General features: G+C 44.7%; 1 protein-coding gene across 3 annotated transcripts; it reads left to right on the forward strand.

Annotated features, from left to right (window-relative positions):
- The first annotated feature begins 528 nt into the window (after positions 1-528).
- On the forward strand, positions 529-25,020 carry LOC112264228 (signal peptide, CUB and EGF-like domain-containing protein 2). 3 transcript variants are annotated; one of them, XR_006083045.1, is made up of 24 exons: positions 529-681; positions 1,130-1,331; positions 2,437-2,562; positions 2,673-2,807; positions 5,361-5,486; positions 5,599-5,715; positions 6,586-6,675; positions 7,280-7,396; positions 8,590-8,712; positions 13,550-13,666; positions 13,954-14,076; positions 14,858-14,974; positions 15,267-15,356; positions 15,565-15,687; positions 16,637-16,807; positions 17,125-17,331; positions 20,380-20,550; positions 21,316-21,483; positions 21,775-21,936; positions 22,193-22,390; positions 22,731-22,883; positions 23,072-23,151; positions 23,340-24,826; positions 24,881-25,020. XR_006083045.1 is itself a non-coding variant. In XM_042319086.1 (23 exons), exons 2-23 carry the CDS (start codon positions 1,244-1,246, stop codon positions 23,484-23,486), a joined length of 2,949 nt encoding a protein of 982 aa, XP_042175020.1. In that variant the 5' UTR covers positions 529-681; positions 1,130-1,243; the 3' UTR covers positions 23,487-25,020. The 3 variants fall into 3 exon arrangements, 2 of the variants coding, with proteins under 2 accessions (XP_042175020.1, XP_042175021.1); XM_042319086.1 differs by having other exon boundaries at positions 23,340-25,020; XM_042319087.1 differs by having other exon boundaries at positions 17,128-17,331; positions 23,340-25,020.
- The last annotated feature ends 69 nt before the right edge of the window (positions 25,021-25,089 follow it).

A 25,089-nucleotide genomic window follows, 5' to 3' on the forward strand; every position in this document is an offset into this window, starting at 1 on the left:
ATAGATCCATGTTCCAATGTCGATTGCCTAGTCAATGTCCCGTTCATCTCAGGTCGGAATCTCGGAAAATATCCGACTTGCTTAAGCCACGTTTCCTTGCTAGTTAGAACTCGGAAATGTAAGTCTTGCTAACTCGTTGTATAAGGATGATCCCGAGTTTCCCACTTGGGGAGTATCAGAATCAACCAATAGTAAGCTCTAAACATGTAATTTACGTTCATTTGAAATAACTTACGTTAATTTTAACTCGGGAGGTTCCTAGTTCCGACCAGCACGTGAACGCGTCATACTCGTTGTAGAAAGATGATACCCTAGTTTCCCACATGAGAAGTATCGCATTATCAACCAACAGTAAGCTCTGCGCAAATAACTTACATTAATTTTTTAACTCGGAGGTCCCGAGTTTCCCACATGACTTGAACGCTGCAAAGGCCTAGATCTTAAATGAAATTATATTCACTTGGATACAGAGGAGCGCGCTTCAACGCAGCTGTGCGTGCGTTCATATTTCCACAAAACAGACGGATTTCAAAGGATGGCACTTTGATCGCCGACAAAGACTGGAGCAGCCAAGTTTTATGGCCACCATTATTTCGAGGATTGGGCATTCAGAGTTGTCCGATTTATACAACAGGAGGATTAAAAAGAACATAGAACAGGGCACGGTGCAGATTTGCGGAGGTAAACTTATTTTACAAAGTCAGGCTTTTAAGGAATATTTCGGGAACCTTATTTCAGCCTTTCCACATTTCCTAGGCCTACATAAAATACTGTAGGCTATAGGTTTATGGTTATAAAATCAGCTATACAGCCTAATCTAATATTCTCAATTGCTTCTGTTTTCAGTAGTCTCTCTCTCTCCCCGCTCTCTCTAAATTCAATTAAAGGGCTTTATTGGCATAGGAAACATTTTTACATTGCAAAACCAAGTGTAATAGATAATAAACAAATGTGAAATAAACAATCAGAAATCAACAGTAAACATTACACTCACAAAAGTTTAAAAATGAAACAGACACTATCTCTCTCTCCATCTCTCTCTCTCTCTCTCTCTCTCTCTCTCTCTCTCTCTCTCTCTCACACACACACACACACACACACACACACACACACTCCTTTCTCTTTCCAGAGCCACTCGTGAAGCCGACTGACAGGCTAGAATGAAAATGAGGCGGACACTTGGTCAAGACTTCAGAGCAAACGCGTCCTTTTCAGGACACCTCTAAACTTGGATCATATCACCATGGGAGCTATTTGTATTGCAAGAGACTTTTGTTTGTTTTTGCTCTTGTTAAATACTCGCCAAAGCGCAGCTCTTCTAGAGAACCCAGGTACGTTTTATAAGTTTCAAAGACCGTTTTTACGCACGCTGTATAAGAGTGTTTGCGCCCATGTTGTTGTTTTCTAAGGATGTATAGTTTCCAACTACTTGGCAGACTTTATTTTGTTTACATTATTATATTTTGCCCCCTCAGTATTGGCTTCAATTGTAGGAATTGGAACTTGATGGATTTCGTTTGTTTGTTTGCTTTTTTTTAATGAAGTCCTACGTTTTATCCTACCTACTAACTTGTTTTCAGGTAAAATGAATAACAAATGTACCGATGATAAGGAATGTGTCCTGACTTACTTCTTAACTTTAACACTTTTTTTTGGGGGGGGAATAATTGATCAGGTTCAATCGGATCAATGTTTTGTTAACTTTAGTACTCAGAACCTGGTGTATTAGACTTTTACCAATTTAACGGAAATGATTCAGTGTTGAATTGAATATTGGGGATTTAATGAGGGGCACGTTAATCCCACAATCCTAATGTACATGACTAAAGTACAGATTTTTGAGATTCATAACGAAATGTTGTTCTGGTAACATTTTATGCCATAATGTGGATTTCAACTCCGGATCCATGCGCAGAAGGAAGTGATTTTATTTTATTTTTATTTATCCGTTATTTTACCAGGTAGATTGACTGAGAACACGTTCTCATTTGCAGCAACGACCTGGGGAATAGTTACAGGGGAGAGGAGGGGGATGAATGAGCCAATTGTAAACTGGAGATTATTAGGTGACCGTGATTGCTGTCACATTGATGCTATTTGTCAAAATACCCAAGCCTCTTACAAGTGCACGTGTTAAGTAGGCTTTAAAGGCGACGGTAAACATTGTGAAGGTTATTATCTCCTCTGTAATTCCTTGTTCCTTTCATCATTCATGTTTGTATTGGGATCATATGAGACATATTTGAATTCTTTGGACCAAGAGTTCCATGGATTACCAAGACAAGTTTCAATGACATTTTGATTATATATCATAAACCTTGGCATAATGCATGACTTTTATTTAAATGATGTGGTCCATTGTTTGAAAGGACCCTTTTCCGCTAAATGCTCAAAGGGCAAACATTCATCAATCTTGACTTGACTCCCCTTTCTTAGACATTGATGAATGCGACATCGAGTACAATGGTGGCTGTGTACACGAATGTAACAACATACCAGGCAATTATCGTTGCACTTGCCATGATGGATTCAATTTAGCGCGCGATGGACATAATTGTCTAGGTAAGATACATTTCAAACTACAAGGTAAACAACATTTGATTTATTGAGTGTCTGACAATCATCCAGTTATTTCATTGTTCTGAGAAGTCATGTCCTGGCTCTGCCTGCAGATGTGGACGAGTGTGTCTTCAACAATGGAGGGTGCCAGTATACATGTGTCAACACCATGGGGAGTTATGAGTGCAGCTGCAAAGAGGGCTTCTTCCTCAGTGACAACCAGCACACATGTATCCACCGCTCTGTGGGTGAGTACCCCTGGAATACCTGCCCTGTGATGGCTTCCAACTCTCCTTCCCACCTTCAAATGTGTGTATTTATGTGTCTCTCTGTGTCTGTCTGTGTGTGTGTGTGTGTGTGTGTGTGTGTATATTCGTGGGTGTGTGTACACATGTCTGTTGTGTCTCAGTCCATGCATGTTTCTGTATGTTTGTGTCTCAGTCTATGTGTGTGTGTGTATATTTTTAGTGTTAAGGTAGGCTACTAAGCCGTGTCAGGGGCACGACAGAGAATAATGGAGCTAATTCTCGAATGTTCACCAACAAGAGTGTGATTGACAGCACAATGATGGATGACAGCTGTTAAATCGGTCCCCTCTCTGTGGCATTATCTAGAGCAGTCGGGCTCCAAAGGGCCCATGCTGTGGGAAAAGGAGCCCCGTGTCCCAGAGAACAAAACAAGTTAATAACTGCAACACTTGGGCTTTTGTGGCCTGTGTCTTACATTAGAATAAAGCTCTCACAAGTATTGTTGTTTTATTCTTACTAAATTCAATGAAGAGATCCAAAGGTTTTTCACTACATTGGGTTTCCCTTGGAAAAGTTAATAATCCTACCAGCACATCCACTCAGCCGTTGCAGCATAAGAATAAAGGAGCTGCTCTCTACAGTGACCTGGGAAAAGGCCAATGATGGTATTAGGATAGAAGATAACAGTGTGATTCTGACTCCCATACACACTGAGTGTAAAAAACATTATGGATATCTGCTCTTTCCATGACATACCAGGTGAATCCTATGATCCTTTTTGATGTCTCTTGTTCAATCCACTTCAGTCAGTGTAGATGAAGAGAAGGAGACAAGTTAAAGAAGGAGTTTTAAGCCTTTAGACAATTGAGACCTGGATTGTGTATGTGTGCCATTCAGAGGGTGAATGGGCAAGACAAAATATTTAAACCAACTTGACACAACTGTGGGAAGCATTGGAGTCAATATGGGCCAGCATCGCTGTGGAATGCGTTTGATACCTTGTAGAGTCCATGCCCTGATGAATTAAAGTTCTTTTCAAGGCAAATGGGGGTGGGGTGGGGGTTGCAACTCACAATTCCTGACATTTAATCCTAGTAACAATTCCCTGTCTTAGGTCAGTTAGGATCACCAATTTATTTTAAGAATGTGAGATGTCAGAATAATAGTAGAGAGAATTATTTATTTCAGCTTTTCACATTCCCAGTGGGTCAGAAGTTTACATAGACTCAATTATAATTTGGTAGCATTGCCATTAAATTGTTTAACTTGGGTCAAACATTTTGGGTAGTCTTCCACAAGCTCCCCACAATATGTTGGGTGATTTTTGACCCATTCCTCCTGACAGAGCTGGTGTAATTGAGTCGAGTTTGTTGGCCTCCTTTCTCACACACACTCTTTCAGTTCTGCCCACAAATGTTCTATTGGATTGAGGTCAGGGCTTTGTGATGGCCACTCCAATACCTTGACTTTGTTGTCCTTAAGCCATTTTGCCAGAACTTTGGAAGTAGTCTTGGGCTCATTGTCCATTTGGAAGACCCACCAAGCTTTAACTTCCTGACTGATGACTTGAGATGTTGCTTCAACATATCCACATACTTTTCCTACCTCATGATGCCATCTATTTTGTGAAGTGTACCAGTCCCTCCTGTGGCAAAGCACACCCACAACATGATGCTGCCACCCCAATGCTTCATGGTTGGGATGGTGTTCTGCGGCTTGCAAGCATCCCCCTTTTTCCTCCAAACATAATAATGGTCATTATGGCCAAACAATTCTATTTTTGTTTCATCAGACCAGAGGACATTTCTCCAAAAAGTACGATATTTGTCCCCATGTGCAGTTGCAAACCGTAGTCTGGCTTTTTTATTGTGGTTTTGGAGCAGTGGCTTCTTCCCTGCTGAGCGGCCTTTCAGGTTATGTCGATATAGGACTCGTTTTACTGTGGATATATATACCTTTGTACCTGTTTCCTCCAGCATCTTCACAAGGTCCTTTGCTGTTGTTCTGGGATTGATTTTCACTTTTCGCACCATAGTACGTTCATCTCTAGGAGACAGAACGCGTCTCCTTCCTGAGCGGTATGATGGCTGTGTGGTCCCATTGTGTTTATACCTGCGTACTATTGTTTGTATCGATGAACATGGTACCTTCAGGCGTTTAGAAATTGCTCCCAAGAATGAACCTGACTTGTGGAGGTCTACAATTTATTTCTGAGGTCTTGGCTGATTTCCTTTGATTTTCCCATGATGTCAAGCAAAGAGGCACTGAGTTTGAAGGTAGGCCTTGAAATACATCCACAGGTACACCTCTCTAGGAAGTGTTATTGTTGGGCCATGCTCCAAAGGGTTGTGGCAGATTTCCAGTCAGGGGGCTTCAATAATCTATCATCAGACATCATTGGTGTTGTGCAGTGTCAGTTGTTTTGCCTCTATATTTCATTACCATGTACGATATGTAACAACATGTGAATACACTGTTGTGTGTAGTGTAATTACAGTGTTATTACACAGGTATAGGAGCAACCTAATGTAAAGTGTTACCTCTCTTTCCCAGAGGGCCTTAGCTGTATGAATAAGGAGCATGGCTGTGCTCACATCTGCAAGGAGACACCCAAGGGAGGAGTGGCCTGCGAGTGCCGCCCAGGATTTGAGCTGGCCAAGAACCAAAGAGGCTGCATCTGTATGTGTGAAGTTTTGTGATTGATCGTATAGCCAGCTCAACCAAGAGGATTGTTTAGATAATACATGAGTTGAACTTTGGAAGTGACCCAAGTTTTGTGTCATTGGCCTAGTGACTTGTAACCATGGTAACGGGGGCTGCCAGCACACCTGCGAGGACATGGAGCAGGGGCCCATCTGCAGGTGTCATGTGAGGTACACCCTGCACCCTGACGGCAGGTCCTGTGTAGGTAAGAGCAGATGAACCACATCCAGGCCTACTTACATACACTGTGCTTCTACACCTGCATTGCTTGCTGTTTGGGGCTTTAGGCTGAGTTTCTGTACAGCACTTTGTGGCAGCTGATGTAAGAAGGGCTTTATAAATACATTTGATTTGATTTGATTTGGAACTTATCTTTAAGCATCTTCACGTATGGCAAACCAGATTACCTAGTCAACAATGGTGAAATGGACTGGATCCTTCTAGATATTTCCATCTGTACCGTTCTTCATTCTCCTTTTTGTTACTCTCACCCACTGAAACTCACCTGTTTAAATTATCACATCTTGAGCCTGTGGATGAAATGGCAATCCTTTTGAGGAGCTTGCCATCTCTCCTGACAGCGAGTGTGTATTTCTTCCATTTGCACATGGTGGATATGATAAGCATCAGCCGTCAGATAGGAAGGAGACATACAGTAGGCCTGTGGGTAGTATCTGTTTCTCCCGCGGCGCTACTGTGTGTGTGGGGTCCAGGATTATCACTGAGTTGTCTCCAGCTCCATCTCACAGTTCCATCTCCTGTCTTATCTGACACACGCATAGACAGCCAAACTGCATGTCTTAGGTGTCAACATGCTTCTGGTTCCAGAGAGGAACACAGAAAAACATCCAGGGGAGGTAGACTACACTTACAGACCACCAAGGTGTGCACTGGGCAATTCAGCTACTGTGCATCAGCAGACAGAACAGAACAGGAGGCAACTTGGTGCAAACATTTTCTTAAATGTTGACCTGTGTTTATTTTAGTTATACTAAAACACTGTGTATGCATCTACGTGTATTCTGTTGGTTAGGTTACTGACTGTTACTCACGTCACCCACTGTCTGTATTACAGAGCGGGACGAGACAACTACTGAGAGCTCTGATCACAACGCCACGTCCTTCACTGAGGTGGACAAACGTGTCAAGCGCAGACTGCTCATGGGTAATAATTGTATAATTGCACAAATTCCACTGTTATTACCCATTGTTACTTGCAGTAAAATAACAAAACCAAACAGACTCAGCTACTGAGAGGATTCTGTCAGTTGGACTATTTGAATGACTTTAGTTGCCATGGGTTATGCTGCCAGGAATCAGCCAGAGGTGTTTTTCAAAGGGGAGAAGAGCAAGGCCCAGTAAACCAAGGCATTCCACAGGCTTTAGAGCAAACTGTGAAATGACTATGGACCCTCACTTTCTCACCGCGCGATTCCTCCCCTGAAAAATATGCTTTTGTGACAGTGTGGTACATTTCACGTTTTCCTTCCGTTTAGGATGGGGATGGCGTTGGGTTGCCCAATGTATAACACTGTCAGTCATGGTGTGCTGTGTCAATGTTCACACCTAGTAAAACACTGTATGTACTGTATGTGACTGGGTTGATAGCTCATTGTCTACTCAATGTCTGTTGTTAGGGTTAAAAACCAGACTTTGGCAATAGCTCTATAACGACAGTGCATAATGTATAGGCATTTTATAACCCTTCATTCAGTATAGTACACAGCAGCAGCATGTTGACATTGAATCTATTCACGCTGGCCTTTCAGAGAACTGCGCGGTAAATAACGGAGGGTGTGACTCCACGTGTAAGGACACATCCACGGGGGTACGCTGCAGCTGCCCTGTGGGCTTCACTCTGCAGCCTGACGGGAAGACGTGCAAAGGTCAGACCAGCCGTCCACCAAGAACCTCAACTCCATCTCTATTTCTGAGTCCCAAATGGCACTCTATTCCCTATTTAGTGCACTACTTTTGACCTGGGCCCATAGGGCTCTGGTCAAAAGTAATGTACTTTATAGGGAATAGGTGCCGTTTTGGAGGCAGGCCATCTCTTATTATTCAGTTCAATGTACTTGTATTTAACAAGCTTCACATCTCCCCTCCATAGGTATTTGGACAGTGAAGCTAACATTTTTCATTTGGCTCTATACTCCAGCATTTTAGTTTTGAGATCAAATGTTTCATATGAGGCTACAGTACAGAATGTCAGGTTTATGTAACAAATGCCCTCCATGTGAAGAATTTGGACGAATACACTTACAGTGTATAAAAATAGTCAAAAGTTTAGTATTTGGTCCCATATTCCTAGCACGCAATGACTACATCAAGCTTTTGACTCTACAAACTGGTTGGATGCGTTTGCAGTTTGTTTTGGTTGCGTTTTAGGTTATGTTTTGCCCAAAGGGAACTGAATGGTTGAATGATGACTGGAGTAATTTTCTTTCTAAGTGAGTACATAAGAAGTTTCTGAATACTAAATGAATCCTGTTAATGCCATGATTTTAAAAAATCATGAAAGAATCATGAATAACGATGAGTGAGATCGTTCTTTCTGCCTCTGTAACCTCACTCTTCTCACTCACTCTTCTCACCCCTAATCATCCATAATCGTGGTAGTATCCACATGAATGTAGAAGTGTTCAGAAACGTCTTCTATTCTTACTTACATTAAAAGTGACTCCAAAATGTCAGAAGATATTATTCACCATTCGGTTCCTATTGGGCAAAACATAACCTAAAACACAACCAAAACATAACCTAAATCACAACCAAAACAAACTGCAAAACTTGATGTAGTCATTGCGTGCAAGGAATATGAGACCAAATGCTAACCTTTTGACAACTTTAACACACTAAAAGTGATATACTTATGACTTCTTTAAATGGGGGGACTAGATACATAAGAGCTTTCATTTCTAAACGGTAAAACAGATATGTATCGTAATACCCTGAAATAAAAGCTGACATAATGTACCGTCTCCTAGAGACAGTAAAAATGGCTTCTCTGTCCAAATATATATGTAGGGGAGTGTATGTCTGTCTGAATAATAACAGTTTTATAATTTGCCTCTCACAGACATTAATGATTGTGAGCTGCACAACGGCGGTTGCGACCACTTCTGCAGGAACACCATCGGCAGCTTTGAGTGTAACTGCTGGAAGGGCTTCAAGCTGCTTACTGACGAGCGCTCCTGTCAGGGTAGGTCTCTTCTCTTCACTCTCCTGTCAGGGTAGGTCTCTTCTCTTCACTCTCCTGTCAGGGTAGGTCTCTTCTCTTCACGGTCCTGTAAAGGTAGGCCTCTTCTCTTCACTCTCCTGTCAGGGTAGGTCTCTTCTCTTCACTCTCCTGTCAGGGTAGGCCTCTTCTCTTCACTCTCCTGTCAGGGTAGGCCTCTTCTCTTTACTCTCTTGTCAGGGTAGGTCTCTTCTCTTCACTCTCCTGTCAGGGTAGGTCTCTTCTCTTCACGGTCCTGTAAAGGTAGGCCTATTCTCTTCACTCTCCTGTCAGGGTAGGTCTATTCTCTTCACTCTCCTGTCAGGGTAGGTCTCTTCTCTTCACGGTCCTGTCAGGATAGGCCTCTTCTCTTCACTCTCCTGTCAGGGTAGGTCTCTTCTCTTCACTCTCCTGTCAGGGCAGGTCTCTTCTCTTCACTCTCCTGTCAGGGTAGGCCTATTCTCTTCACTCTCCTGTCAGGGTAGGTCTATTCTCTTCACTCTCCTGTCAGGGTAGGTCTCTTCTCTTCACGGTCCTGTCAGGATAGACCTCTTCTCTTCACTCTCCAGTCAGGGTAGGCCTCTTCTCTTCACTCTCCTGTCAGGGTAGGCCTCTTCTCTTCACGCTCCTGTCAGGGTAGGCCTCTTCTCTTCACTCTCCTGTTAGGGTAGGTATCTTCTCTTCACGGTCCTGTCAGGGTAGGTCTATTCTCTTCACTCTCCTGTCAGGGTAGGTCTATTCGCTTCACTCTCCTGTCAGGGTAGGTCTCTTCTCTTCAAGGTCCTGTCAGGATAGGCCTCTTCTCTTCACTCTCCTGTCAGGGTAGGTCTCTTCTCTTCACTCTCCTTTCAGGGTAGGCCTCTTCTCTTCACGCTCCTGTCAGGGTAGGCCTCTTCTCTTCACTCTTCTGTCAGGGTAGGTATCTTCTCTTCACGGTCCTGTCAGGGTAGGTCTATTCTCTTCACTCTCCTGTCAGGGTAGGTCTATTCGCTTCACTCTCCTGTCAGGGTAGGTCTCTTCTCTTCAAGGTCCTGTCAGGATAGGCCTCTTCTCTTCACTCTCCTGTCAGGGTGGGTCTCTTCTCTTCACTCTCCTGTCAGGGTAGGCCTATTCTCTTCACTCTCCTGTTAGGGTAGGTCTATTCTCTTCACTCTCCTGTCAGGGTAGGTCTCTTCTCTTCACGGTCCTGTCAGGATAGGCCTCTTCTCTTCACTCTCCTGTCAGGGTAGGTCTCTTCTCTTCACTCTCCTGTCAGGGTAGGTCTCTTCTCTTCACGGTCCTGTCAGGATAGACCTCTTCTCTTCACTCTCCAGTCAGGGTAGGCCTCTTCTCTTCACTCTCCTGTCAGGGTAGGCCTCTTCTCTTCACGCTCCTGTCAGGGTAGGCCTCTTCTCTTCACTCTCCTAGGTATCTTCTCTTCACGGTCCTGTCAGGGTAGGTCTATTCTCTTCACTCTCCTGTCAGGGTAGGTCTATTCGCTTCACTCTCCTGTCAGGGTAGGTCTCTTCTCTTCAAGGTCCTGTCAGGATAGGCCTCTTCTCTTCACTCTCCTGTCAGGGTAGGTCTCTTCTCTTCACTCTCCTTTCAGGGTAGGCCTCTTCTCTTCACGCTCCTGTCAGGGTAGGCCTCTTCTCTTCACTCTTCTGTCAGGGTAGGTATCTTCTCTTCACGGTCCTGTCAGGGTAGGTCTATTCTCTTCACTCTCCTGTCAGGGTAGGTCTATTCGCTTCACTCTCCTGTCAGGGTAGGTCTCTTCTCTTCAAGGTCCTGTCAGGATAGGCCTCTTCTCTTCACTCTCCTGTCAGGGTGGGTCTCTTCTCTTCACTCTCCTGTCAGGGTAGGCCTATTCTCTTCACTCTCCTGTTAGGGTAGGTCTATTCTCTTCACTCTCCTGTCAGGGTAGGTCTCTTCTCTTCACGGTCCTGTCAGGATAGGCCTCTTCTCTTCACTCTGCTGTCAGGGTAGGTCTCTTCTCTTCACTCTCCTGTCAGGGAAGGTCTCTTCTCTTCACTCTCCTGTCAGGGTAGGTCTCTTCTCTTCACTCTCCTGTCAGGATAGGCCTCTTCTCTTCACTCTCCTGTCAGGGTAGGTATCTTCTCTTCACGGTCCTGTCAGGGTAGGTCTATTCTCTTCACTCTCCTGTCAGGGTAGGTCTATTCGCTTCACTCTCCTGTCAGGGTAGGTCTCTTCTCTTCAAGGTCCTGTCAGGATAGGCCTCTTCTCTTCACTCTCCTGTCAGGGTAGGTCTCTTCTCTTCACTCTCCTTTCAGGGTAGGCCTCTTCTCTTCACGCTCCTGTCAGGGTAGGCCTCTTCTCTTCACTCTTCTGTCAGGGTAGGTATCTTCTCTTCACGGTCCTGTCAGGGTAGGTCTATTCTCTTCACTCTCCTGTCAGGGTAGGTCTATTCGCTTCACTCTCCTGTCAGGGTAGGTCTCTTCTCTTCAAGGTCCTGTCAGGATAGGCCTCTTCTCTTCACTCTCCTGTCAGGGTGGGTCTCTTCTCTTCACTCTCCCAGGGTAGGCCTATTCTCTTCACTCTCCTGTTAGGGTAGGTCTATTCTCTTCACTCTCCTGTCAGGGTAGGTCTCTTCTCTTCACGGTCCTGTCAGGCCTCTTCTCTTCACTCTCCTGTCAGGGTAGGTCTCTTCTCTTCACTCTCCTGTCAGGGTAGGTCTCTTCTCTTCACGGTCCTGTCAGGATAGACCTCTTCTCTTCACTCTCCAGTCAGGGTAGGCCTCTTCTCTTCACTCTCCTGTCAGGGTAGGCCTCTTCTCTTCACGCTCCTGTCAGGGTAGGCCTCTTCTCTTCACTCTCCTGTTAGGGTAGGTATCTTCTCTCACGGTCCTGTCAGGGTAGGTCTATTCTCTTCACTCTCCTGTCAGGGTAGGTCTATTCGCTTCACTCTCCTGTCAGGGTAGGTCTCTTCTCTTCAAGGTCCTGTCAGGATAGGCCTCTTCTCTTCACTCTCCTGTCAGGGTAGGTCTCTTCTCTTCACTCTCCTTTCAGGGTAGGCCTCTTCTCTTCACGCTCCTGTCAGGCCTCTTCTCTTCACTCTTCTGTCAGGGTAGGTCTATTCTCTTCACTCTCCTGTCAGGGTAGGTCTATTCGCTTCACTCTCCTGTCAGGGTAGGTCTCTTCTCTTCAAGGTCCTGTCAGGATAGGCCTCTTCTCTTCACTCTCCTGTCAGGGTGGGTCTCTTCTCTTCACTCTCCTGTCAGGGTAGGCCTATTCTCTCTTCACTCTCCTGTTAGGGTAGGTCTATTCTCTTCACGGTCCTGTCAGGATAGGCCTCTTCTCTTCACTCTGCTGTCAGGGTAGGTCTCTTCTCTTCACTCTCCTGTCAGGGAAGGTCTCTTCTCTTCACTCTCCTGTCAGGGTAGGTCTCTTCTCTTCACTCTCCTGTCAGGGTAGGTCTCTTCTCTTCACGGTCCTGTCAGGATAGGCCTCTTCTCTTCACGGTCCTGTCAGGGTAGGTCTCTTCTCTTCACTCTCCTGTCAGGGCAGGTCTCTTCTCTTCACTCTCCTGTCAGGGTAGGTCTCTTCTCTTCACGGTCCTGTCAGGGTAGGTCTCTTCTCTTCACTCTCCTACCAGGGTAGGTCTCTTCTCTTCACGGTCCTGTCAGGGTAGGCCTCTTCTCCTCACGCTCCAGTCAGGGTAGGCCTATTCTCTTTACTCTCCGGTCAGGGTAGGCCTCTTCTCTTCATGCTCCTGTCAGGTTAGGCCTATTCTCTTCTCTCTCCTGTCAGGGTAGATCTCTTCTTTTCACTCTCCTGTCAGGGTAGGCCTCTTCTCTTCTCTCTCCTGTCAGGGTAGGCCTCTTCTCTTCTCTCTCCTGTCAGGGTAGGCCTCTTCTCTTCACGCTCCTGTCAGGGTAGGCCTATTCTCTTCTCTCTCCTGTTAGGGTAGGTCTATTCTCTTCACTCTCCTGTCAGGGTAGGTCTCTTCTCTTCACGGTCCTGTCAGGATAGGCCTCTTCTCTTCACTCTCCTGTCAGGGTAGGTCTCTTCTCTTCACTCTCCTGTCAGGGAAGGTCTCTTCTCTTCACTCTCCTGTCAGGGTAGGCCTCTTCTCTTCACGCTCCTGTCAGGGTAGGCCTCTTCTCTTCACTCTCCTGTTAGGGTAGGTATCTTCTCTTCACGGTCCTGTCAGGGTAGGTCTATTCTCTTCACTCTCCTGTCAGGGTAGGTCTATTCGCTTCACTCTCCTGTCAGGGTAGGTCTCTTCTCTTCAAGCTCTTGTCAGGGTAGTCCTCTTCTCTTCACTCTCCCGTCAGGGTAGGCCTCTTCTCTTCACTCTCCTGCCATGGTAGGCCTATTCTCTTCTCTCTCCTGTCAGGGTATCAGGGTAGGCCTCTTCTCTTCACTCTCCTGCCAGGGTAGGCCTCTTCTCTTCACTCTCCTGCCAGGGTAGGCCTCTTCCCTTCACTCTCCTTCCAGGGTAGGCCTCTTCTCTTCACTCTCCTGCCTGTCTGCCCTACATCTGGGGAAGGGGCTGGGACAGCACAGTATACTGAGCTGTTGTTCTGTGTAGGTGCTGCTGGAAGATAAGACAGAGAGGGTGGGAGGCTGAACAGTTTGCCAGTATTGACTTGAAGGATTCCTCTGAAGATCCTTAACATGTGCTAGTTTAAAGCTTAACGTTTAGTACAAACTGATTTCATCCCTCTGATACAACCTGTCATTAAGATGCTGCTGTCTCTACCATTAACTATCAAAAGACAATGCCACAATTCATGACCTAGTGATACCATGCTGTACCATTTAAAACCCCAATTTCTACTACCTTAAATTGAAAAAGAATATCCCTCTGCTTTTAATGACAGATATAGACGAGTGTTATTTCGAAAGGACATGTGGTCACACGTGTGTGAACTCCCCTGGTGGTTTTGAGTGTGTTTGCAACAAAGGGTACACCCTGTATGGACTGGCCCACTGTGGAGGTAAGACTATAAAACTAATGCTTATGGGGTATTATACTTATGGTATGGGGAAAGGGCTTTGACACTCTGAATAGTTTGTTTGGGTTTTCTATAAACTAATGTGTATAGGGTATTATGCTTATGGTGAAAGGGCTTTGGTACCATCTACAACATTTCACATCCTTCTGAATAGTTCATTGTGGTGTTTTTAGTCGTTTTTTCTGAAAAAATAATGGATGCTTTGTGAATGAGGAGAGGTGAGATATGCTGCGAATAACATATGGATGTTTTCCCTGCTTTCTTCTCAGACATAAATGAGTGCAGTGTGAACAACGGAGGTTGTGAGCAGGGTTGTGAGAACACCATGGGTGGGTTTGAGTGCCACTGCCACCCTGGTTATAAGCTACACTGGAACAAAAAAGACTGTATCGGTAAGACAGTGCCCCTTCAGGCCTGGGGGGCTCTAGAAGGTTTGGGGTGGGTACTCCCTGAGTTGTCCCTTAGGGAGTGTCTGACATAAAATCAGTGGTTGTATACCACATGTATGTTGTGAAACTTTTGGGGACTAAAACAGGAGATACTTTTGAGTTATTTTCTTCTCTTTGTCTTTACTGCTCTGTCTTTCTCTCTGGTCTTTGGTTGTAAACCGAGGACAAAAATAGAATTAAGGCAATTGCTGCTGTTCCCATTGTCTTCTTGTCTCCTTGGATAGGTTTCACTCTGTTCCCATTGTCTTCTTGTCTCCTTGGATAGGTTTCACTCTGTTCCCATTGTCTTCTTGTCTCCTTGGATAGGTTTCACTCTGTTCCCACAATTTCTCACAACTTCTACCCTCCTCTGTCTGTCTGTCTGTCTGTCTGTCTGTCTGTCTGTCTGTCTGTCTGTCTGTCTGTCTGTCTGTCTGTCTGTCTGTCTGTCTGTCTGTCTGTCTGTCTGTCTGTCTGTCTGTCTGTCTGTCTGTCTGTCTGTCTGTCTGTCTGTCTGTCTGTCTGTCTGTCTGTCTGTCTGCCTGCCTGCCTGCCTGCCTGCCTGCCTGCCTGCCTGCCTGCCTGCCTGCCTGCCTGCCTGCCTGCCTGCCTGCCTGCCTGCCTGCCTGCCTGTCTACCTACCTACCTACCTACCTACCTACCTACCTACCTACCTACCTACCTACCTACCTACCACGGTCCAAGTCTGCTCTTCACCTGTGAGTTTGTTATGGTTTCCATCTAGAGGCAGAGGGTTTCCCAGCAACAAAGCCCCCCTCTAAACCGACCTTAAACTGCAGCAGGCAGGAGGGAGGTGACCGCTGCTACCTGACCTGCCAGTCCCAGGTCCACATCACCAGTGGTGAGTTATCAGTTACTACTACTACTATTGGACTGCATCCCAAATGGCACCCTATTCCCTTTAAATTACACAACTTTTGTCCAGGGCCCACATGGCTCTGGTCAAGGGTAGTGCCCTATACAGGAAATAGGGTACAATTTGGGACAGAAATTGAGTTACTACTACTATCCGTCTGCAGAGCAGCGCTGTCTCATGTTCCAGCACATGTCTGTTTGTTTTTGGCAACCAGGCCTTTTGTGGCTCTGCCTTTTGTCTTTGGTGGCCTGTCTCATGCCCCTGTGTGCGTTTACAGGGACGGAGGATTCTTATATAGTGACCTGTGGAATGCCTCTGCCCTGCTTGGCTGGAGCACAAAGGAATGGAAGTGGCTCGTATTGCTTGGGCAAGTACACACCATCACAGATCTGCATCAGCCTCTGTCACTCCAGCCTGACCTAAACAACCAGAAACACAACATATAAAGACAAAACAACGTCATACCAAATCAAGTCTTCAGTATTCGCATTTTGATTTACAGACATATGGAAGTCAAGGGATTTTTCCTTTTTATCAAAGGTTAACAATGTGCTATTATTTCCTTTGTACTGTAGGACCAGAAATGTCAAGTGTCCTGCGAATTAAGACCACAGCCACTTTTAAGTCTGGCACAGGAATGTGCAACTTGAAACGTAGTCAAGAGAGGCTGAAGGAGAGCCTGAACGCAGCTCACTCAGGTACAGCGGTTTCTAACAAGTCCAACAACTCCTCATTCATTAAAACAATACAGATTAACCCGGCACTGCCTACATATCATGCAACAAACTTGATAACAGGAACCTGACCTCGAGGCTGCTTAGATGAAAGTAAACGGAGAGTGAGCTAAATATGAAAGAAATACGTGGGGGGTGCGGAAATGTTGAAATGAAATGTTTTTATTGTCTCAGCACTGCACATTGTCTGGCAGTGACAGGGGAAAATGTAATTAGCTATAGCATGCCTTTCAGTTGGGCCCTACCTAGCCATCAATCAAACGCTGTTCCGATTGTTGGATGCATTTCTTTCACCAATGGGTTCCGGCATGGTGTTCAAATTAAAAGGGAACTTTTCCCACTCGCCTCTCGTTACCCCCCTGTCCAAAGGCAACAAAAAGAGCAGGGGGGAAAGAGTGCATGTTTAACCGGATACACAGAGATGTCACTGCTTTTTAAAGAATGATTAGAAACATCAGTACTTGAACATCAGTACTTGGCTCCCGAGTGGCACAGTGGTCTAAGGCTCTGGATCTCAGTGCTAGAGGCGTCACTACAGACCCTTGTTCGATCCCTGGCTGTATCACAACAAGCCGTGATCGGGAGTCCAAAATGGAGGTGCACAATTGGCCCAGCGTTGTCCGGGTTAGGGGAGGATTTGGCCAGGGTAGACCGTCATTGTAAAATAAGAATTTCTTCTTAACTGACTTGCCTAGTTAAATAAAGGTAAAAAACCCCACAAAGGATATAATCTCCTTAGATTGAAGTGTTATGACATTGCAGTTAATTTTTATCCTGCTACAGTTGTAGACCATATAGTTATTCAGTAACGTGTGATTATCTCTGTGCATGCATGTGTGTGTGTGTGTGTTTGTCTCCGTGCATGCATGTGTTTGTGCATGTCCATGTCCTGTGTGGCTGGTCGTGTCCACAGACAGCAGGTCCCCCTTCACGGAGAACGTCCAGTTCAGCTATGTGCGCTTGCGCTGCAGCTCGTCTGGCCCCCGGATGCAGAGCCGCCACGGCAGGAAGGCGGGTTACGAGGAGGAGGGCTCCGCCATCACGGCTGAGTTTGAGTTGGATGTGAACCTAGAGGAGGTAACAGGTTGGTCTCTCTGCCCTGCCCTGCTGTGACCCCAGTCCTCTGGCTGACACTCTGCTTCCTGTTTCTCTCTCTGCTCTTGATTTTACATCACTTAACAAGCCAAACATGTTAAAGCATCTTCTGAATACAAGGTTTCCCTTGTATTCTGAGGGAACAAATGATTGATCAAATGTCATGGTGTCTGTGTGTTGGAATGGATATTTACACAAGTATGTGTGTCTATTTTAGTACTGGTATGTTTGTGTGGTTTTGTTTGAGTGTGTATTGTGGTCTCATTGCGTTGCGAGGACAGTTTTGGTATCTGGTGTTTCTCTCAGCAGAGAGCTGTGACCTGGGCTGTGTGCGCCGGCGCTCAGAGAAGAGGCTGAGGAAGACTATCCGTACCCTGAGGAAGTCCATCCACCGGGAGCAGTTCCACCTCCACTTCGCTGGCTCTAACTACGAGCTGGCCAAGAGGCTGGCGTGGCCGGTGGACCTGCCGGAACACTGTGGGAAAGGACAAGTGCTGGTGGACAGGAAGTGTGGTGAGTGAGCATCTTGAGTGTTTTTATGAGTATCATAAGATATAGGTATATATGTATGTATAAAATGAGTAGCATCTTGAGCATCTACCTGTATCTGTTTCTGCCTGTATCTGAGCCACCCCTGGAGTCTAGTCCTGGCTCCCACACAGAGCAGCTCATAGTCATAGCCATGCCAGCAAGATATATTTAGACAGGTTGGTTTAATGATTGGATTTGGAGCAGGTGTCGGCCAGATGACTGCCATATTTGGGTGCAGACATGCTGTAATGAGCTGGTATGCAGAGAAAAGAGAGCCTGTTGTTGGCTGGCTTGCAGAGCGAGGACATCTTCCAGCATCTCCGTGGGATAAAGTGCAACAGAAGGTGTGATGGCAGCCGCTAGCTTTTGCTGTTGTAGCCGCTGGTCCTGTTTCGTTTTACAGCCATAATGGAGGAAAATTCCATTAGCTTTAATGGCACCTTGTCAACATCAGCAGTGGAAAGGAGGTTGGCATGTGTTTTCTCTGGCGGAGGGGAGGGGAGCAGAGAGCTGCGTGCCCCCAGTTCAGGGCCTCACAGTAAGCATAGTAAGCCTACTGCCTGCTGCTGCATTCTGCCTGTCTGTCTCAGTGTGGCCAGTAGAAGACGGTCAGTTTTCTGTCCATGATTGGTCTTCTACCTCTAGAGCCCCTGTTTGAATCTGACCCAAGCCACCATATTGAAGGGGTCTGAAGACTATTGTAGACCGACCTCTCAAAGCTGTTCTAGCCTGCCTCTGTCTTGATCCAGAGCTCATCTCTTACCCCCCGTCCTTATTGAGGTTGAGTGGGTGAGGATGGAGGAAGTTGAGGGGGTGAGGATGGAGGGGGTTGAGTGGGGGAAGGATGGTGTTTGATCCATTCTGGTTCTTAGAGCTTTTTAAGAATAAAGACTGCCCATAGCTGTTTAAATGTATTGATTTTCACACGAGGGAAAAATCATGAAACTTAATCATCTTTGGCAGAAATGTCTAATTGTTTTACAAACCAAGCATCTCTTAATCCAAGGTATCCCCAGCAAAGAGGACTCTCACTGGTGTCTGTTTTTTTCTGCCCCCAAATAACAGGAGACTAATATTTTGTGCTGGATTCAAATGACCCTTAGATGTTGATTTAGCTTTGTAGCTTTGTTGCTTGTTGTTTTTATGTTTCAAATTAGCTACTTACCTCATAAGTAAATCTTAAGTCTTAAAAAAACAAACTCAGGAGAGGAAAGTTACCAGAGTGTAGGATTCCCACAATGCAGTTAGTTTCAGATGATCATTAAGCAGACCAGTGGACAGGCAGGGGTGTAGACATGTAATTTGGAAGTGGGGCTGAAAGGGAGCCGTAACCCCCAGCTCTATAATGGAGAAACATTTTTCCCTCCACCCCTGGCTTAGCTCACTAAGTGCAGTTTAACCCTTTCAGTTGGCCCACTCCATTGTAAATCCAGTTGGGGCTCGTTCTCACTGCTTCAGTGGGGAGAGAAATCCTCCACAACAACATGGCCTCAGCCTCACTAGTACTGAGAGAAAAGCAATGCCTTCTTATTCCTGACTTTTAAAATATCTAGCGCTCTTTCTCTTAAACCAAATTGTGAAAGTTTTGAATCACATTATATAGTACACGGCAGTATTCCAATATTCCAACCTGTGAAATATCCCATATGTGTGATGTGATCAGATTTTTCTTTTCATTCTAAGTCATTCATGATTGATCAACAACATTTACACTGCCGTATGCCTCAACCCGGTATAAGAATCTGTTGGACTTTAGTTTCTGCCAGTGTGTAGTGTACAAGTATTCTCCTGATCTCTGTTACGTAAAATAGTGTATGTTTGTTTTAACATGGGAGATGATTAGGAAGTGCTGTTGATTCAAGCTGGGAGTTTGAGTGCTTATATCCCCCCTCAGTCAGGGCCACTCTGCATGACCCCAGCCACTAAACTGCTGCGGAGAATTGACTTCAGCGACACCATGGGAATTAATTAGCATCAGCTGTTTGGGCCTCTGCTTGATAGGCGCAAGAAGTGATTGGGGCAGGCAGAATGGGTGGATTCAGAACTCTGACCCCTTTTATTGGGTTCAGCTCCTTACCATTGTGATACCATAGTGTTTGCCTATGTCATCAAATACTTGAATAGAGGTGAAAGGTCTTTTAAACCTCTTTGGGGCCATCATTTTCGAGGACTCTATAGAATTGCCTCTGCATTTGAAAGGCTTCAAGGTTTTTTTTTCTCTCTCACTCTTCTCTTCTCTCGCTCTCTCCATCAAATAAAAGCTGGTGGAGACAACGAGACGGTGGCTCCTCATGGTCATTCAGGATAAACAAAAGGAAGAAAAAATTAACTGCTCTTGAGAGAATGACATTTTCTTTCTCTTAAGGAAAATCAAGTTGCTGAGGCACATATAATGGATGTGTGTTAAAGGCTTTGTGTGTTCCTCAGTAACTCATGATGGATGGTTCTCTCCTGAAAAGCTCTTCTTACTTAGATTGTCCTGGGGGATATTTTTTTATGAAAACGCAAAATGGTTTCACTTCACTGCTCTCTGTTCAGTGAGATGATTAGATGTCATTTCCCCCTTTAAGAAGTTCTTGACATCACCAGAAGCACAATAATTCAAACATTAATTAGAGACGTTGTTCTACAAAGTAAAACATGAAAAGGGGAAATGAAAGCTGATGGTGTGCATCCCTGTAATCAGGCTTTGCACGTTCTTGTGAGATAACAGACAAACACTCATTTTGACTGGCTCTGTGTGTGCTTTGGTAGAGGTGAGGGTGCTTAAATCAAATCAAATCAAATCAGGATGGTATGTAGAGTTCTTTCCCCAATGCACACCGGTGTTATGTGAAGTGTAAGAGCTTGTTTGATGTGGGACACAAAGGCATCTGGAGAGCAGCTCAGTGCTCTTATGTCTTTATTTTTGCATAGCTGCATCAGGTTGATTTGCAATGCCTTTTTAACAGTGGTGGGCTTGAATGCCAGTGTGTGTGTGTGTGTGTCTATTATCTAGCCAATCTGCCTCATTCTTCTACCTTTTGCTAGTGAGCTGCACTGTTGGAACGTACTATGACAGGGATCAGGGAAGGTGTGTTCTGTGTCCAGCTGGAATGTACCAAGATGAAGAGGGGAAGAATTCTTGCGAGGTCTGCCCAGGGCCAGAGGTGAGAGGAAGCCCCAGGTCGGTTGGGGCGCGGAATATCTCTGAGTGTGGAGGTAAGGCTCAAGAGTTGAGGATATGAGTAATCATATGTATCCTAACTGTGCACCAGACAGGAGATGTGAGTCACCTTAGATACTTACTTACTCAACTATCATAATCATAAAGATAACTGCAGCAAAATACACTGATCTCCATCAAAGACCTTGGCATAGTTTTCCCTCATGGTTTGATCTTTTAAAAAAAGTGATCTTTAATCTAGTCTCCCAGTCAGAATCACATCCTGTTATGAGTATATATGAAATACACAGGAAGGAGTGATACCCTGATCAAAATCTCCCCACAGGCAGATGTTCTGCTTTGTATAAAGTCGTGTAAGCCTAGGAACATTCAAGCCCTGTTTGAATTAAACTGCCACACCCGGCCCCTGCCCACTCCTGAATAAAGAGAAGAAGGGGCCACCATGTTTTCACCCCCCCAACTGTTATCACAGCCTATTTGTGGCTAAGCCACAGATCCCATCTCCTGCTTTCCCCACCAATAGACTAAACAAAAAAGAGCTATGGGGAGAGACAGTTTGTTCAAGTCAGTCAGGAGATATGAGAGAGGTTGTTCCATGGTAGATAATGTCCTTGCATTACATCACTCCACTGACATCTGCTCTCCTGGCCTTAGTCTTATTGTGGTAGAGTGCTCGTCTTTAAGTCGCTCTGGATAAGAGTGTCTGTCTGCTAAATGACTACATGTACAATGGGAATGTTGCTTTGAGCAGACTGAGTGAAACAAGTGTCCCTCTGACCAATCCTCTGTGGTTTTCCCAGGTCAATGTCCCCCTGGTCAGTTCTCCCATGATGGCTTCATCCCTTGTCTGCCCTGTCCCCTGGGTACCTACCAGCCAGAGGTGGGGCGCACTTCCTGTTTCCACTGTGGAGGAAACCTGGTCACCAAACACAATGGTGCCGTGTCCTTCCAGGAGTGTGAGACCAAAGGTGAGGGGTCAGCTTATCCATCCCATTTAGTTATGCCTGTAAAGTCTGGGTGTGTGTCCCAAATTGCACCCTATTTCCTACATAATTCATTACTTTTGACCAGAGCCTTATGGACCCTGGTTAAAGTAATGCACTATATAGGGAATGGGGTGTCATTTGGGAGACTCTGGATCTTTAAGGGAACTCCCCTGCAGTTTCTGTTTTAGGGAAATATACTACATTGGTTTATGTTATTGTATGTTGGTGTTTGAGAGGTGCTAAACCGTGGTACACTCCATTCTGCTCCTGTAGTCCAGTGTTCACCGGGACATTACTACAACACCAGCACACACCGCTGTATCCGTTGTCCCATGGCGACGTATCAGATGGAGTTTGGTCAGAATTACTGCATCTCCTGCCCAGGAAATACCACCACCGACTTTGACGGCTCCACCAACATCATGCAGTGCAAAAGTATGTATGTTCACACAAGAGTTGTCTGTGTGTGCGTACGTTTGTGCGTGAATGTGTATGTATTTGTGTGTTAATGGCTTCACACTTTAGATGTACTTAATGACTACACATAGAGTAAACTAAAACTACATGCAGGTTTCTCTACTGTGCTCAAATAAATATTGTTCCTGTCCTGCTTTGGGATGCTACTGTAGATAATTAGCGTCGCAGCACCAAGGCAGCATAAACTATTTGACACTATCTTGTCACCTCACAGACAGACACTGTGGTGGAGAGATGGGAGATTTCACTGGCTACATCGAGTCTCCCAACTACCCAGGGGACTACCCAGCCAACATCGAGTGCACCTGGACCATCAACCCACCGCCCAAGCGCAGAATCCTCATCGTGGTCCCAGAGATCTTCCTCCCCATCGAGGATGAGTGTGGAGACTACCTGGTCATGAGAAAGAGCTGTGAGTGTTTGTTTTTCTGTGTGTGCGTGCATGCATGAGTCTGTCTGTCTGTGTGTGTCGTGTTGGAGGTTAGAGCTTGTTAGGTGACTGGGTGTTATCAGGGTGCTACAGTATTAATGTGATTTCACTGCAGGTGACCAGATGTTGGTGATGAATGTCTTAAAGAATTATAAGATGGTGGCAGTGTTGGTAGGAGGTTCTGCATAATAGGATAGCACCTCTCAGAGATCATGGGGGTTACTATGGGCTTCTAATAGACCATTAGATCTTGCCACTTTTAGAGTAATGAATGGTGCTAGTGTTTGATTTGTCATAATGTGACCATATTCTCAATTCATAGCTCTCTCCAACTCTGTGACAACCTATGAGACCTGCCAGACTTATGAACGGCCTATTGCCTTCACCTCCCGCTCCAAGAGGCTGTGGATACAGTTTAAATCGAATGAAGGGAACAGTGGGAAGGGCTTCCAAGTCCCTTATGTGACCTATGACGGTAAGAGACATCCTTATTGGTGGAAATATTGACATTTAATTTACACATGCTTAAATACAATTGATCAAGTGTCTGTGAAATGTAATTTTTGGGGAATTTTAAGTCTGGATATATATCACCTACTTCCAATTGCACAAATAATATAGAAATATACTCTTGGGTATGTTTATATATGATATATGTTTCAGAGGACTACCAGGAACTCATTGAAGACATAGTCAGAGATGGAAGATTATATGCCTCTGAAAATCACCAAGAAATTCTCAAGGTAAAGATTTCATGTATTTCCTGTGAAAAAAGCTTTTGTCTGCCGTATACTACCCTCCTGTGGACACAATAAGAAATTCAGGATGCAAACTTCACTAGAGCACCAACTAAAAATGTCAGATGATTGCTGGCTCTGTCTCAGATTGAATTCTAGTCTGTACTAATTTTTGGTTTACATTCTCTTCTCAGGACAAGAAGCTTATGAAGGCACTGTTTGATGTATTGGCCCACCCACAGAACTTCTTCAACTACACAGCACAGGAGTCAAGAGAAATGTTCCCCAAATCCTTCATCCGATTTCTACGTTCTAAGGTCTTGAGATTCCTTCGCCCTTAAGAAGGCACTATCATCAAGTTGCTTCGTGGATATCTTAGAAAACGCTTCTACCAGTTACTCCCTAGAAAAGAGTCCTTTACTTCTCCTGTCTGTACAGAGACTGACTGAGGCTAGAGTTGACTAAGAGAGATGGACTCGGACACTTTCCTCAAATGGACTTCAATTGGACCGTCTGGGAATAGGTGGGTAGTGGACTGTCATGGTGCAGACAAGTGGCAGCTCCTGCTATCACATCTGGTCTACATTTAGAGCTAAGTTTTTGTACTTCGATACCACATCTATCTCTGATTCTTCCATACACTCCTGTATGTGAGCATTGCAACGTTTAGACAGACTTTGTCTTTTCCTTTTGATTTTAAACTTTCATACTCAGGAATAAAGCTTGAAGTAATAAGCTGATTTGATTGTTAGCATTTGAATTCATGAAAGCTTTGATTTGCATAATGGTGTAACAACAACATCTTGAAAATAATTATGGTAAACGGAACTTTCACCAATAGCGTAGAAAGCGGATGAGAAAAGACTCTTGATTATGTATAAAAAGTTAACTGAGGTTTATGCTAAATGTCAAGCACATAGTGTATACCTATAACATACATTATTAAAGTCATGTTTCACATTTAGATCAGAATTGTTGACAGAAATATGCCTGAATATGAGAAAAGAATATAGCACAAATGTGACCTATGGTGGGAACTTTAAAGCACTACAAAGAATGTAGTGATACCACAAAATAAATGATCCTTATGAATGTATTGTATATTGTGTAAAAAGTATTAGATGAGAATGTTAACGTATTGTAGTTAACTGCATTCCTGACACGTGTGCAGTATCGACACATCCCCTCACAACCTGTATTATCGCTGCCTCAAATTAATGTTAGCGTTTTCCAATGACCAGACAGTGAATATTCCATGCCACTGGGCTTTGAGAGAACAACAAATGCCCATGGATCAAGATTAGATCTTCACTATGATCATTCAGATACCAAAGACTACATTTCACTACTCATAGAAGTGAGATTATTGAGTGGTGTGACTTGAAATGTAGAGCAATATGAGGGGGATCAGGTGAGATTATTGAGTGGTGTGACTAGAAATGTAGAGCAATATGAGGGGGATCAGGTGAGATTATTGAGTGGTGTGACTAGAAATGCAGAGCAATATGAGGGGGATCAGGTGAGATTATTGAGTGGTGTGACTAGAAATGTAGAGCAATATGAGGGGGATCAGGTGAGATTATTGAGTGGTGTGACTAGAAATGCAGAGCAATAAGAGGGGGATCAGGTGAGATTATTGAGTGGTGTGACTAGAAATGCAGAGCAATATGAGGGGGATCAGGTGAGATTATTGAATGGTGTGACTAGAAATGCAGAGCAATATGAGGGGGATCAGGTGAGATTATACATTCCAGATATGGAATGAGAGGTTTGTGAAATAGAATTGCTCTATTCACTTATGACTTAGCAAATAAATGTATGTCTATATTTAATTTTGTACATATAACATGTTGTAAATAAAACAAATAAACATAATATTGTGCTTTTGCTTTACTTCTTTTGCTTTCTGATATGCTATTTTCAATATAAGCAACAACATTGTCC

This window comes from Oncorhynchus tshawytscha, unplaced genomic scaffold (genome assembly GCF_018296145.1).
Source record: "Oncorhynchus tshawytscha isolate Ot180627B unplaced genomic scaffold, Otsh_v2.0 Un_contig_37_pilon_pilon, whole genome shotgun sequence".
Taxonomy (NCBI): domain Eukaryota; kingdom Metazoa; phylum Chordata; class Actinopteri; order Salmoniformes; family Salmonidae; genus Oncorhynchus; species Oncorhynchus tshawytscha.